Below are 15,026 nucleotides of genomic sequence, written 5' to 3' on the forward strand. Positions count from 1 at the left end.
GAAGGGGTTAAATAAGTCCCTTCGTCCCCAGCAGCAGCACAATCCTGGGGATCACATCGCTGCCTTCCCCCCACCCCCACAAAGACTTAACAGGGTTCTGAAACTGCTTGGGAGTTTGAGAAGCACTAGTATATATCATTGGAAAGATAATTTCATGCAGAATGTAATGAAACAACCCATGTTGAATTACAGTATCTGTATTCTTTAAAAAGGTATGGCCAATTAACCAGAAAAAAAAACACACAGCTACCTTGTGTAACAAAAAGTTACACATTAAGTTGAAGATTTCTTTAACTTAAAACTGACCAATGAGACTGCTTGTTCCAGGGAACAATGAGGTGTTATGGCACAGCAGGGAACTTATGAGTCAGTTTTCACTTCCATGTATCAGAGCTAATACTATAACTTTGATTCAGTTGTGTATCATCAAGATGGTAACTGGTTTTTTGTTGGTTAGTGATTAATTGGGTGACCTGTACTGTTATATATTTAAATAAAGTTAATAGAGATTACACCACACCTGGTGATGCTATGCAGTTAGGCTGTGCGTACAGTATTGTAATTTATTCTGTGTGATCTGGTATGGAAGGAAGTCCATCATGGGGGTGACACAGTGAGCTCTCCCACCAGGTGATACAAACCCTAGTGACATATTCTGACATGCTGGGTTCCATCCCAGTGGTAGCAAAATGTTAGCTGGACAAGAGCATACTGCTGTGTTGCTACCCAAATGTCCGATTCTCCAGTGTCCAAGATGCACCTACACCCCAGAGACAGTAAGTCAGACATTTTCAAGCTTTTTCATCTCACAGCACACTGACAAGACACTAAAATGGTCAAGGCACACCACCAGGTTTTTGACAATTGACAAGGCACACCATGCTAACAGTGGGGGGCTCACATCGCCCATTGGCCCTACTAATAAATGGCTTTCTCCCAAATTCCTGTGGCACACCTGTGGACCACTCACGGCACACCAGTGTGCCACGGTACAGTGGTTAAAAATGGCTGCAGTATGTGAATGACCTGATGGACCAAGTAGATAAAGAAAAAATGACCAACACTAAACACAAGAAAGATAAAAAGTTATTTTCTGAATTCATGCTGTTTTTGCTCTGGGAGTGCTCTCTCTCACTCTGTGTGTGTGTGTGTGTGTGTGTGTGTGTGTCTCCCCCCCCCCGTGCCCTCCCAGAAAAAGAACAAAAATGAACTGCTCTGTTTGAATCTTTTCAGTCATATGAACAACTTTTGTAATAATATAACATTTCCATTGTAACATTTCTACCCTAGTTTCTGAAAAAGTGTTTGGGTACTGTACTGCTTTATAGGCAGCAGAGGGAGCTCACATAATTCCTTCATAGATCATTTAATTTAAGACTTATTTGGAGTGAATAAATTTGTCTGTGAGTACTTTTTTAGCGCCGACATCTTCACCAAGACTTAAGAAACACAACTCCTCTCATATGTATTCAGATGCCAAGGCAGATTACAACAAATGGGGTAAGTTTATATTTTTCACCTGAATCCTTCAGCTGCATTTTGTAAATATTTTTATCGTACAGGAAATTAGTTTTAACTTCATCAAAAACCCTACTGGGGAATGTTGCTTCTGCATTTGTTTTCACAGGAAATACTTGCCAACTTAACTGTACACTAATGAGGAAGTAATAAGCCTAAACAAATGTAGTCATTAATCCAACTTTTAAACAAATGTTGCTATTGTTATGAAACAGCAATATCGATCTTAAGGGACAAACTATTCATAGAGGAAACTGTGGGGTGTGGCCATGTTTGTGTGCATGCGTGTGGAGTGGAGGGGTGCACAATTACCCTTTCCTCATTCTTCATTTTCCCCCTGCAGTGCAGTCTCGAGTTCCTGTCCCAGGTGTACTTTTAAGAGTTGTATAGAAGCCGAAATGATGCTAAGTGCAGCTTTACCTATCACAGTGCTGTGTTGATGCAGGGTTTATAATAAATCCCTGTCAAGGCCAACTGCACTTTGTATATTTAATTCTTCTGTTCAAAGCAGCTGTATGAGATGAGGCAGGTGTCTCTCACATGCCTTGTGACATGGAGAAAGATCCCTGTTCAGCACTACCTGAAATGAACTTTTGACAGTTTAAGGTTTTTGGAAGAAAAAAGAACAGTAAAACTCCAATAGTCTGGCATCCAGTTGTATGACACTCCCGATAGTCTGGCATCAACATGATTAATGAGTGAGCATTGGCAAAAAATGAAGTGGAGCTCAGCTCAGCTTTCCCTCGGTGAGCACATTCTGCGGCACCTTCTTGCCCAGCCCTCTGGGCCTTCTCACTCACCGCTCACCTAGGCTCTCTGGCCACTATGAGGCTGCGGAAGCAACTTGATGCACTCAGGGTCAATGGGAGCCTGTCTGGCTCAGCTCTGGGTATGCATCCTGGCAGCACAGCTTCTGCAGGCAGCAAACTTTTCACTGGTGTCCAAGTCTGCTGAACAAGCCTTGCTGGAAGCTCTCATACTCAGTCAGGTAGTTGAAACAGGATGTGCCTGGAGAAGGCAGTGGGGTGCAGGTACCATGCCAGCAGTGGTTCAAGTGTGGCGAACTTGCATCCAGGTAACTGGGGCCTGGCAATTGCTCCAAGCTGCTGAATTTCTGTCTATTCTGTTGTGTAGTTTATTTCTCTGTGTACTGCATTTATTATTGTTAAAGGCAAGGAAGTCCTGCCAGAAAAACAGTGGCAACCTTGCTGCCTAAAACACTGAGGAAGGCAACAATTTGCAGCAGTGGCAGCACTCTGCATTCCTGACAAAGGGGAGCAAAACATCAGAATGCCCCAAATAACATAGCCTAGTAAACTTACCTGAAACTATCTGAAAGTTCAGATATCATCCTTCTACAGACTAAAATCCAATGGTTATTTTACAGCATGGTGTACATCTGCATTGCCTGGTGTGTTTATGCAATAATGGTCTTATAAAGTGAAATGCAGCAGTTAGTTTACATTCTTACAGCCCATTCCTAACCTTACTCCTAGGTAAGTGTGGGTACAATCCTACCGAGGTCTACTCATAAGTAAATCCTATTTTGTTCAATGGGGCTTACTCTTAGGAAAGTGTGGTTAGGACTGCAGCCTGTATATAGGATTGTAAACCCACAGCACAATCCTATGCATGTCTATTCTGAAGTCAGTTCCATTATGTTCAATAGGGCATATTCCGGGAAAGTGTATAGGATTGCAGCATCAGTTTGTTTTTTTTTGGTAAAATGGTTAGGAAAGAATTGACATTAGACTGAGGTTTGCCTGTTCCTGGAAGACGGAGAGTGCTTTTGGCAGATTCTCTGTCAAGGGGTTCCAGAGTCTCAAAGTGTCTATCTTGGAGAGAACAAAATGTTCTTAGTTTGTTATGATTGCATTTTTCTTTTCATCAGGGAAAGTTTCTTCAGCAATTTTCTTACTGCGTTTCACTTCCACTGTCTTTGGGTTTTTCACACTTCACAATTTTGGGGGGGCACTTCTAAATGTTCCAGGTTACCTGCTGGCTGCTGACAAGGACTAGTTGGAAGTGATACATCTAGTATTTTGTCAGGGGGAGGGCAAGTGTCCCTATTCATCTCAGCATCACATCTTTTCCAGTGGCTGTTTGCTGGTGTCTCTTGTGACTTCAAAATTGTGAGTGGGACAGGGGACCTTCTTTTCATTTATTTTGCTACATAAACTGCTTTGTGAACTTTATTTTGTTGAAAAGCAGTATGTTAATAGTTTTATTATTAATAAAAACAAGATACAAATCAAAACAGGATGTACATTTACCTTAGTTTAAAACAGGAGAAATAATAGAACAGATAGAAAACCAGTGGCATCAGTAAATTGTGTTACTGTATTGGCATTCAGACTAACTTGGATAACCTGCTGGAACATCTACGCAACTAAAAAAATCATCAGGAAAACTTTCGGGGGGGGGGGAATGTTTCACATATAGGGCACCACAACTGAAAAGTTCCTCTTTCCTGTCATCACTTGCCTGATTGCTGAAGGTAAGGGGCCTCTGAAACAGGCCTCTGACAATGATCTTAGCATTTAGGCAGGCTCTTATGTGAGGAGGCAGTCCTTGGAATATAGCTAGTTCCCTAGATATTCAGAACTTTAAAAGTAAGTACAGCGGCCTTCCTGAACGGTGAGGCTGGTCCTTCAGGGGGAGCGCAACCCCACCGAGAAAAGGTTCACATCACCCAGTTAGATGAACCACCCGACCCACCAACAGAAGTTCCATCTTGCCAAGATAATTAATGATAAGGAGAAGTTGCCACTGCCACCACCTCCCTCCAGCTTGCTGGATGCAACCTGAAGTGATCCACTTTGTGCGTAATAAAAGTGAGTAGAAAGGAGATCACTTGCCTCCTTACCTTCCTTCAGGTACGGTTCTTCAGACACAGAAGTGCGGGACCTTTAGTTTCATTTACAGGAATCTTGTGGAGCTCATTCATTCACCCAGCCCTTTTAAAACAAACCAGAATCCCTACACAAGGAGTGCAGTAAAGTGGCTGCTTTTTGTTTGTTTTTCGGTCTGTGTGCAGAGGCAGCAGAACCGAGATGGCATCATGTAGTGTTTCAGGTCAAGCAGCCGCTATATATCAATAAAAAGCAGGGAGTGAGGGAAGGATGGAGGACTGATGCATGAGAGACAGTGCATTTAGAAATGGAAACTTTTGAATGAAAACTTTCAAAAACTATAATTTTCCAACATCTTTCAACTTCATTTAAATTTTGAATATGAAATTTTACCTCTGAAGCCAATTGTTAGACTTCACAGCAGCTCTTGGTTGGTTTCAGCAGTTTTAAAAATGAGATCTCATAACCTGTCAATTCAAATATTGCCAAATACTATGATGTGCCAATAGTAATACAGTAATCACCACATGCCAACTGTTGTATACTAAATAACTAAATTGCTATTTATTATGAAATATTCTTTGTGCATCCAGTGAGTATCTCACATCAGCGTTCCCAGAGGAGAATTCTGGGTAGCAAATTTTGTTCAGATCAAGCAGGTGCAGATTACCAGGAAAACAAATGAGTCATTTAACTTGGCCAGAGAATTTTAGTGTAAGCACAAGACGCATATAGTACATCCCTACTGCCACCCAGTGGGAAGTGCATGGCAAATTTGGAATTCTGTTGCAAAGCACGAACATGCATGTACACATGCACAACAAAGAACAAATGAGCATAAAAGAACAAGCAAATCTGACTATATGCATATTGTGTTGGTTTCAAATTAGCTGTTTCTTTTCAAAAAATTGGATAGCTATCTTAAAATGTGCTGCTCCCATTTTAAAAAATGGTAATAAGGAAGAGCCAGAAAATATGTCTTAATATTCCACAGGATTCTGTGCTGATATTGAGCTGGTATATGGCATAGTAGCTAACAGACTGAGCTGTGAATCAGGCTGTGATTAACTCACTAGCACTGCAGTCCTATGAGCCAGCCCTATTGACCACAGTGGGACTTGCATCTGAGTAGGATTGTGCATAGGATTGTGTTGTAGGAGGCCTTAGCCTTATCTGCAATATGAGAGATGTGAATAAGAATACTTTCTTAGTTTGCAGGGTTGTAGAAAGCATTCTGTCCAGGGAACACATCTGAAGTGCTTTACATGTCAGAAAATACTATTTTTTTCTAGCTCTATGAAATGGATGTGATGATTACTCGGATGCTTCTCCTTCTGCTGGTCCTTGAGCCCTTTTGTTCACCCGCACCTCGGCTTTCGGTATGTAGACATTGGCTCTGCGTGATGGGCTCTACGTGATGGGCTATACAGAGAGTCCATCTCTGTATTTTTTTTTTTAATGATTGCAGAGGCTAGAATTCTGAAAGGTTGTCACTACTGAAAATGTTGAACCCCTCTCAGTCATAGGAATGCCTGCTTTCAGATTTGGTCACTGCAGATGCTTAGCAAGAGTGGACACTTGCTGAGGCCCAGCCAGACTGGTTTAGGTGACACTGAGTTGAGAGCATCACCGTCTTTCATGATGGCATACAGCTGTTTTCACTTCAGGCAAAATGCTGGCCCAGTTAAAAGAATGTGAGTGTGTGCTGCCTCCAAACTCACAAGACCCTATGTGAAATGACAGCACATCCCCTACTTTCAGGTTCAGTTCTGGAAAAAATCCTAGGCCTGGCCTAGGTGGCCTGCTGTCTAGCCATCAATCCCAGGAGACCAAAGACGGTTTAGAGTAGGGGAGTCAAACATAAGGCCCACAGGCTGAATGCAGCCCCCAGAAGCAATTTATCTGTCCCCTGTTATGATTGGGCTCTCCCAGCTTGATAATTGGGCTCTCTCATATCTTGAAAATATGAACGAAATTGGCACATTTTCTCTTTTGTCATTTTGCTAATGAGTTTTCTATGTGAGAACAAAGTGCTTATTTCTGGCCATAATCTGCTTAATGATGTAACTTTTTTCTTAATGATGTCACTTCCGGCCTTCAGCAGGCACCATGAATACTAACTTTGGCCCTCTGTATGAGTGACATCCCTGGGCTAGAGGGTCTGGTAATGTTCTCTGGCTAGAGCACCACAAACACTTGGAAACAGACCTGCACTTCAGGTAAACATTTTCCTCCTCCTTTTCAGGAAAAGGCTGATTGTCTGTTAGAAAACAACAAACTGCAAGAGAGATTAAAAATGCTCCAGGACCTCTCCCAACTGTATGGATCCCATCTGAAAGATCTCTTGGGGAACAATTATCACAGAAGAAAGAGCAAGGTGTTCTCTGCCTGGAGAACTGCACAGCAGGACACTTATTTGCCCACAACTAGTGGGAACCTCTTAGTCTACGATCAAGGTAGCTTATTTCTGTGGACGAACTGTTACACAAGATATCTCTTCTTCTGAGAGAATGTGCTTGGCTTTAACATTTCCTGAATGTCAGGCATGTCCTTTTTTATATTAAAACCTTTGTTTAATAAAACATTCTCTAAATATATAACCAGTTATCCCATAGAAAGTTTGCTGTCTCCACTTTCAGTTGATAGCCATATAATGTTAGAAAATTTAATGTTGATTATGATGTTGATTCTCACCACAGCCAAATATCTAGGAATATTTTCAGGTCCTGTTGGCAACAGATCTGAATTGACTACTGTGGAAGAAAGATTTAATTCAGCTCAACTCAGTGTTTACCAGAGTTCAGCCATGGATTGGCCCTCAGTGTCAGGGTCAAGCTCTAAATTTTGTGAAGTATGAGCAAATAAGATGCTTCTGAGTGCATGCAGTGAGTTCCCTCACTGAACAACCACTAATCTGGGAATAGGGCAAGGACTAGAATCCAAAATCCCACTTAACTTGTTGAGCTCCACTGCTTCCTTTTAAAATTAACCACTACTTGGTGGATTAAGGCCACATGGAAGTGCATCAGTGGATAAATGATCTGATACAGTTATATCTCATATAACACCACTTCCTTTAGTGCTATAGTGCTCCTCATCCTGGATTGACAGCTATTGTAGCAAATGGGAGCATTGGCCAGTCAGTATAAGTTTCATTACAAGAAATGTGAAAGCAGAAGTGTGCCTTCTGCACATAGCCTTATCCTTCAACTACATATCTCCAGCATTGGTTCCATTTCTTGGCCATACTAGAATGCGACAGAGACAGATCCCCACTCTGGCTCTTATTTAAATATTAATATAAAATTTATTATTATTATTATTATTATTATTATTATTATTATTATTATTATTATTATTATTATTACTACCCCGCCTTTCTTCCCGGAGGGACTCAAGGCAGCTTACAACAAAGGTTAAAACAAATTAAATATATAAATGACTAAAGATCCATATGGTTTGACAGATGGGAAAAGGTAAGGGAGATGGTACCCATTCCTCTTCTGCACCTTTGCATTAGTTCCACAAACCTGAATTGCTGTACCTAAGCCACGTCCTGCTATGGCACTGTAGTTCAACAGCCCTATAACATTTGCTCTGCTCTGTATGTTTTTTCGCTTAGACTGTGCAATGGTATTTAACAGTGGAAAAACAGAAAGTGCCTACTACAGAATTAGGCCTAGAGTGGACCGAGAACCTTTCCTTGTGTTCTGTGACATGTCAGATGGAGGTGGATGGACTGTGATCCAACGGCGCAGCAATGGCAAAGAGAATTTCTATAGGTACGGGTAGTTAATAGCTCATCCAAGGGGGTGGAAAAGGACCTTCACTGTTCAACACAAAGGGTTTAGGGAAGCATAATGTAAAAAATAAGTAACTTTGTTCAACCAAGCACATGCCAGCTTCTGAATTAGAGAACATTAAGTTTTGGATTTGTTGTCTCTTAATGCTTGGTGAAAGGCACTAGCTCATAATCCCTAAGATTACAAAATTACAGGAGAAGAGAAAATACATGCCCATTATTGAGGCCTTATGTCTCAAACACACACCATGAATATGAAAAGAAAGGGAGAGGCAAAAGAGAAACCCCCATCCCCACCATTATCCCAGATGAATAGGGGCATTTTCCTGAGTTCTGACCTTGTTCTAAACCATTCCTCTGCTTCTATACCTAGCTAGAGGTACATGGGGAAAAGAATAATGCGATATATTCGCTATACACCAAGAAATAAGCTGGCATTATCAGTTTGGAAGTCAAGAGGAGTTATAAGCAAGGAATTCCACATGTTGGAATTCCAAATTCTATGCTCACATTGATACACCTGTACATGTCTCCTCCTTGTAGACAATGGGTTGATTACAAACAAGGGTTTGGACAGTTCCAGAGCAAGAATGACGAATATTGGCTAGGTAATGATAAGATCTATGACCTTCTATTCAGGGGTAAGTATAGCCATGCTTTCTTTGTGAACTAATTCTAACTAATTAAGAATGAAATAACAGTGATGAGCAGCTGCAACCAGAAACCTGATATACAATTTTTAATTGTATACAATAAATACAATTGTATACAATATATACAATTTTTAATTGTATATAAACCCTCTTGACTGGGTTTGACTTGAAAGGTGGTATACAAGCAAATAATTCTAGCCCAAATAAATGAATTGCTCTCATCACGAATGATGAGACAAGGGCCTTTACTGGACAAGGGCCTTTACTGGACAAGGGCCTTCTGGTTTGATCAGTGCTTCCTGTAAGCTGCCTGTAGCATAGTGGCTAAAAAACTGAGCTACCGCTCATGACTTTCCTGGTTTGAATCTTGCCTCTGCAATGAACTTAACTGGTATTTGGTGACCACAAACAAGCTGCTCCTTAGTTTTAAGCCATTTCTGCCCAGCGTTGCATATACACAACAGGGATCAAATGTGTATACCTGTGGTATGGGCAAAAAAGGGGTTAATATGGAGACAATAATACTTACTTCACAGGGTTCTTTTAAGGATTCATCAAAAGAATAACTGTAAAGTGCTTTGCACACTTAGGAAGTGCTGTACAAATGGCTAAATATAATTATTTCTTTCATCATGATGAATTCTAGAAGATGGCTTAAGACCAAACTAAACATGACATGCTTGATGCATGGAGCATCTCTCACAATGCTGCAGCCAAAGAGGGGCTCCATGTTTGATTTGAACAGCAACATAAGGGAGGGGGTTTTCCTTATCAAAATGCTCCTAGTAGTTGCTTTTCTCCCTGAATATAATTTGTTTATAATAATGTGAATGCATGCTTGGATGCCCAAAGAAATCTTTGCACCTATGTCCGATATGGGATTTATTGTGAATGAAGAGAGTTTCCAATGTTATGTTATTTTCCAGAGGAAAACTCATTGAAAATTGACCTGATGGACTGGGGTGGAGAAACACGATATGCCATTTATGATCATTTTCAGATTCAGAATGAGACGGTGGGTAATCTATTTTGGTTTCAGTTCTATCCCACTTTCCAGCACTGATGCAGCCTTGCCAATGGAGCTTGCATTGCATCCTGCAGGAGGGGACAGTTGCAGAGGCCTCCTCAAGGTATTATCTCAGGGCTGCATTAAGGTTGCACTGGCATTGGAAAGCTGGATAGATTGTGCCCAAATTTAAGCATGAAAGTGTTGAGTTTATGTGTTAAACAAAATAGGGTATAGGAGAAAACATGCTGGCATTGCATCAGTATCTTGGCGGGGGGGGGGGCGGGTTGGACAAATAAGATGAATATTTTAACAGTGCAAGCTACGTATGCCTTCTCAGAAGTAATTCCCACTGAGTTTAGTTGCATATGACAAATGCATATAGGATTGCAGCCCATGTTAATTTAACTTATATGAGTAATTTAAGGTCTCGTGGGCGGAGGAATCAAATTCCACTAACTTTTGGCAGGAAATCAAAATAACATTTCTAATTTGTAAAACAGTGAATTTTAAGAATAACTTCTGTAGAGCAAGAAGTGTAACTGACAATGTTTTAAGAACATGAACTGCATTTATAGAAGTGGGAAAGAGAAATAGTCCATACTAACTAAAAAGTGATTCAATTTCAACTTGAGGTGCACTTTTCTTTCCCTGAAAAGGCAAATAATTTTATTGATAAAAAAAGGATTAGTCAAGTTATCAATCAATGATTGAAACACTAAGGCCCAAATCCTAACCAACTTTCCAGCACTGGCATAGCTGTGCCAATGGGACGTGTGCTACATCCTGCAGTTGGGGGGCACTCACAGAGGCCTCCTCAAAGTAGGGGAATGTTTGTTTCCTTACCTAAGAGCTGCATTGCCCTTATGTTGGTGCAGGAAAGTGAGTTAGGATTGCGCCCTAGGTGTTGAGTCAGTAATACTCACTGAAATATGAATGACTAAGGTTAACAAGAGCCTAAAGACTATGCTTCAATGTGGAAAATTCTGAGAGTTCTTAGACGTTTTATGGTGGCACCATGACAAGTTCTACTTAAATACTCAAGTGGTTACTTATACATAACACTTGATAACAGATGTGCCTGTGACTTTCCTTCAGAACAATTATAGGATATGGGTTGGCACCTTCTCTGGGACTGCTGGAGATGCTTTTTCTGGAGGAAGCAACTTTGAGCAGCAATGGTCTGCATCTCTCAATGGGATGCAGTTCTCCACCCTTGACAGAGACAATGACAGGTTCTTAACGGGCAGCTGTGCAGAAGATAATGAATGTGGCTGGTGGTTTAACAGGTAAGTGAATTTGTAATTCAGCATGCTGAAAGTGCCATGATGAGCAGGCACCAGAAAAAAAGTCAAGGTAGCTCCTGATTTCACATGTCTCCCAAACTCAGGTGCCTGGATTATGAGGCAGTTCACACAGTATGTTTACTTATTGGTGCAAACACAGAAAAAACTTCTAATGTTTGCAGAAAAGTAATGCAAGAATAACAGGCATATTTAGAAGAAATAGTCACCACTTAGAGATGGAAACTTCTTCCCAGGGCAATTATTCCTGTCAAAAAGTGAACATAAGAATTGGGTTTTTAGTCTTTTACCAAAAGGATGTGTGAACATGGTGCTTCTCTTCCTATGATGAGCTGGATGCTGCCTGGTTTTTTTTCTTTCTGCAGGTTACTTTTTAAATCTTGTCCTTTCTTAGCTCAACCGAGTACTTTTAAATGGTCTGATTTATTAAATATTAATTATTGTTGGAATACAGTAATTAGTTGTCAGACTACCTGAGAGTACCATTTAGAACTTTTCAGCAAGTTCCTTCCTGCCAATCTGTGTGCAGATCTTTCTATCAAAGACAATCTAGACAACAACTAGTATTGTACGTATATTCTGGAGTCAGCATTCTTTACAGAAGAATACTACTAAGGGGCTAGTAGGAGCTATTGGACAAGAAGATGCAGTATTAGTTTGAGTTAGCAAAACACTATTCACATCATGGGAGGAAACCAGAGTTCTGCATATATGAAGAAATGAGCTGTACCTTTTATGTTAAATAAATGCCTGGACAGTATCAAACATTAAAACTAAATGTATTTAGGCTGCAATCCTGTGTACGCACCTATCTAGGCAGAAGTTCTACTGATGATAGTGGAATTTATTTCCAAGTAAACGTGTTTAGGATTGCACTGAAAGAAAAGATTATCTGACCATAATCAAAAATTCCCATTCTTATATCTAGTTTTATGTATTTGTACTGGTTGCCTTCTGTTAAACATCTGCTTTCCCTTTTTTACATTACTTCTTTCACCTTTGCAAGATGCCATGCAGCAAATCTCAATGGACGCTATTACAAGAAGGGGACGTACCACAGTTCATCTGACAATGGAATAGTTTGGTCAACATGGCGAGGACTATGGTACTCCCTCAAATATACAGCCATGAAAATCAGGGTTCAGTCTTTTGCTGACATCGCAAGTGGTGCTGGTGAAAACAACTAAAGTGACCAAAATGCTTCAAAAAAGGATATGCAAGGCAAAAACAACATAATGTTGTCTTAAGGTCCTTTATATGCAGTCCTTAGTTTGATTTCAATCAATTTCTGTGTAATTGACATAACTAGAGCTGCAACAATTCAGGAACTGCTTCTGGTTTCCTATACTGCAGTGCTATTTAACCTTTTTTGTGCCCCAACTGCCTCAAAATAAATAATGAGGCTGGGGGCCTACCCTCACCCAACTGGTTTCCCCCTGCCTCTTGTGTCTTCACAATATCTCTGCAGTAGCAGGCTGAGCAGGGATAGCCTTAGGAGCTGCAGGGCAAGACGTTATGCAGAATTACCACAAATACTCACCTATAAGTCGATCTCACAGATATGAGGGCAGGTTTTTGAGCCAAATTCATGGAATATTCTATGACCCTTGGATACGTTGCGGGTTAAACTTATGGGGGTGTCTGACTATAGTTTTGATTTTATGCAAGGCCAGATTCTGAAAAATAAGCTGCCAGTAATTGTTACCTAAGAACTGTACAGTCTCTAATTTATTAAAAATATAGTAAGATATCCCAAGACACATTTTATTCATTAACTTTTTAAATTCTGATCTTTACAACCTTTGTGTAAACACTACCAGTGCACTGCAAACAACTTACCAGTAGAACCATTAATCAAATCCTTCTTTAACGTGCCTGGTGTGTTAAGCATATAACATGCAATTTATAACACATAACTGGGAGTGTGCAATTCAGTTCATAGTGGAGAGACAAGCAACAAGGCATGAATGTGAGCAAGTGCAGCTGCACATAGTTGCAACCCTATTTACTCAGAAGTAGACCCATTGCTTTCCATGGGTGCTATTCTTAAGTAATGGTGCACTTAATTGTAACCTGGGACTTTGTTTCAGATGGAAATGAGGATTTCATCCTGGTATTTTAAAAACCAGGCCCCTAAACTTGGGAGTGTGTGAAATTCTTTGAAAACGATGTGCCAGGAATTTTCTGAGGCAGCACCAAAAAGGAAAAAAAGGAGGCTTTTCACCTTCTTTTCCAAACTGTTAGGGAGGGAGGGAGATAAAGGGGCTTGTGAGAGTTGTGAAGAGACTTTGAGGAGTAAGTGCTGCCCTTCCATAGCAGCAGCCCTCATACAGAATACAATCTCCATAAGTGCCTTCTCTTCCCTTCCTGTTTGGAGAAGAAGCCAAAATGGCAGCCTCTGAATACCTTAATTACTAGTAAAAATTATCCTTTTTCCTCCAACCAGTGTCCTGCTTCTCAGCCCACTTCACTAGACAGCTGCTGAGCTTCCCAGAGGCTTCTGCTCTATTCACTCTATTGACCCAGGTATAAATCAACCCCGGTTGTCAGGGTCAATTTTTAGGCATATTGGCAAGTATACATGGTATATCAAGAGCTTGGTTTTGATGAGGCAGTCCCATTTTTTGATTGGATCCAACCCCTCTCTTGCACAATGTGCAAATGTTGCTGTGATGTTCATGACCCCATTGGGGTCACAACTCATGGGTTGAAGAACACTGCTATAGTTAATATACCACGAACTAAAATGCCATTCTCATGATTCTGCTTGGAGCCTCCCCTAAGCAGTGTAATACCTCTTAATCTACCTGTTGACAAGGAAAAGTGATTTTCCCATGCACATAGCCTGTCCTTTCTTGGAGAATATAGTGGCACCTCAGTTGATGGTTCACACCTTGTTAAGAAAGTAATGTGCATGTCAGACAATTCTAGAGATAAAAAGCATTTCAGAAAAGCATTCATTTTCCTATATAGTTTGCTTGCAATGTTCAGCTTTGTTCCTCTAATTAGAAATATTTGCAACATTTCTGACTATGGCAAAGAAAGAATCAATTTGTCCTGTAAAAGGTGTGAAAAGGAGACTAAGGGCGCAATCCTAACCAACTTTCCAGCACTGGCATAAGGGCAATGCACTGGCACAGCTGTGCCAGTGGGGCATGTGCTGCATCCTGCAGTTGGGGGCAGTCATGGTGGCCTCCTCAAGGTTAGGCAATGTTTGTTCCCTTACTTTGGAGTTGCATTGCCCTTATGTCAGTGTAGGAAAATTGGTTAGGATTGTGGCCTATGGCTGCTAGCCTCACTTTCCTGGAAATAAGTACTGTTGAACACAGTAGGACTTAATTCTGAGTAGAACTGCATAGGATTGTGCTCTAAAAGTGTTAAAAAGGCATAAGCCATCAAAAGAGAGAGGCTATACCAGAGGTTTTCAGACAGGGACGTCGCGACACCCCAGCCTGTGGGTCCTGGCCTCTTTGCTCTTAAGGGATGGGGGCAGCCAGGAGGCAGAGAGGAGGCAGCAGCGTGATCGCTGCTCAGGGATCATGTTGCTCAGGGGGCTGCAGGGGCTTGGCTGCACTTACCACAGCCTCCTACAGCCTCCTGGGGGTGTGGGGAGCCCTGCGCAAGCATCTGCAGAGCTCCTTGAGGCTTCCAAAGTGAAAGTGGGGCGATTGCACCCCGCCTCCGCTAAACCAGAAGCAGAGCATGATTGCTCCACTTTCGCTTTTGACGGGGCTGCAAGGACTGGAGTACACTCAGCAGTCCCTGCAGCAGCGTCCTGGGGGTGCGGGCAGCCCTGCGCGAGGATCTGCAGGGCTCCCCATGTCAGCAGCAGTGAAAGTGAGCAATCGCGCTCCACTTCTGATTTTGTGGAGGCAGAGTGCGATCACTCAC

The 15,026-nt window shown here is 41.4% G+C and overlaps 1 protein-coding gene across 1 annotated transcript; it reads left to right on the top strand.

The window, feature by feature from the left end:
- Positions 1-1,429: 1,429 nt before the first annotated feature.
- LOC136662408 (fibrinogen-like protein 1) lies at positions 1,430-14,876 on the top strand. Its single transcript, XM_066639641.1, has 8 exons — positions 1,430-1,500; positions 5,663-5,749; positions 6,616-6,826; positions 7,993-8,152; positions 8,716-8,813; positions 9,752-9,840; positions 10,930-11,120; positions 12,142-14,876. The coding sequence occupies exons 1-8, from the start codon at positions 1,474-1,476 to the stop codon at positions 12,320-12,322; spliced, it is 1,044 nt and encodes a 347-aa protein (XP_066495738.1). The 5' UTR covers positions 1,430-1,473; the 3' UTR covers positions 12,323-14,876.
- Positions 14,877-15,026: the final 150 nt, after the last annotated feature.

This window comes from Tiliqua scincoides, chromosome 1, assembly GCF_035046505.1.
Source record: "Tiliqua scincoides isolate rTilSci1 chromosome 1, rTilSci1.hap2, whole genome shotgun sequence".
Taxonomy (NCBI): domain Eukaryota; kingdom Metazoa; phylum Chordata; class Lepidosauria; order Squamata; family Scincidae; genus Tiliqua; species Tiliqua scincoides.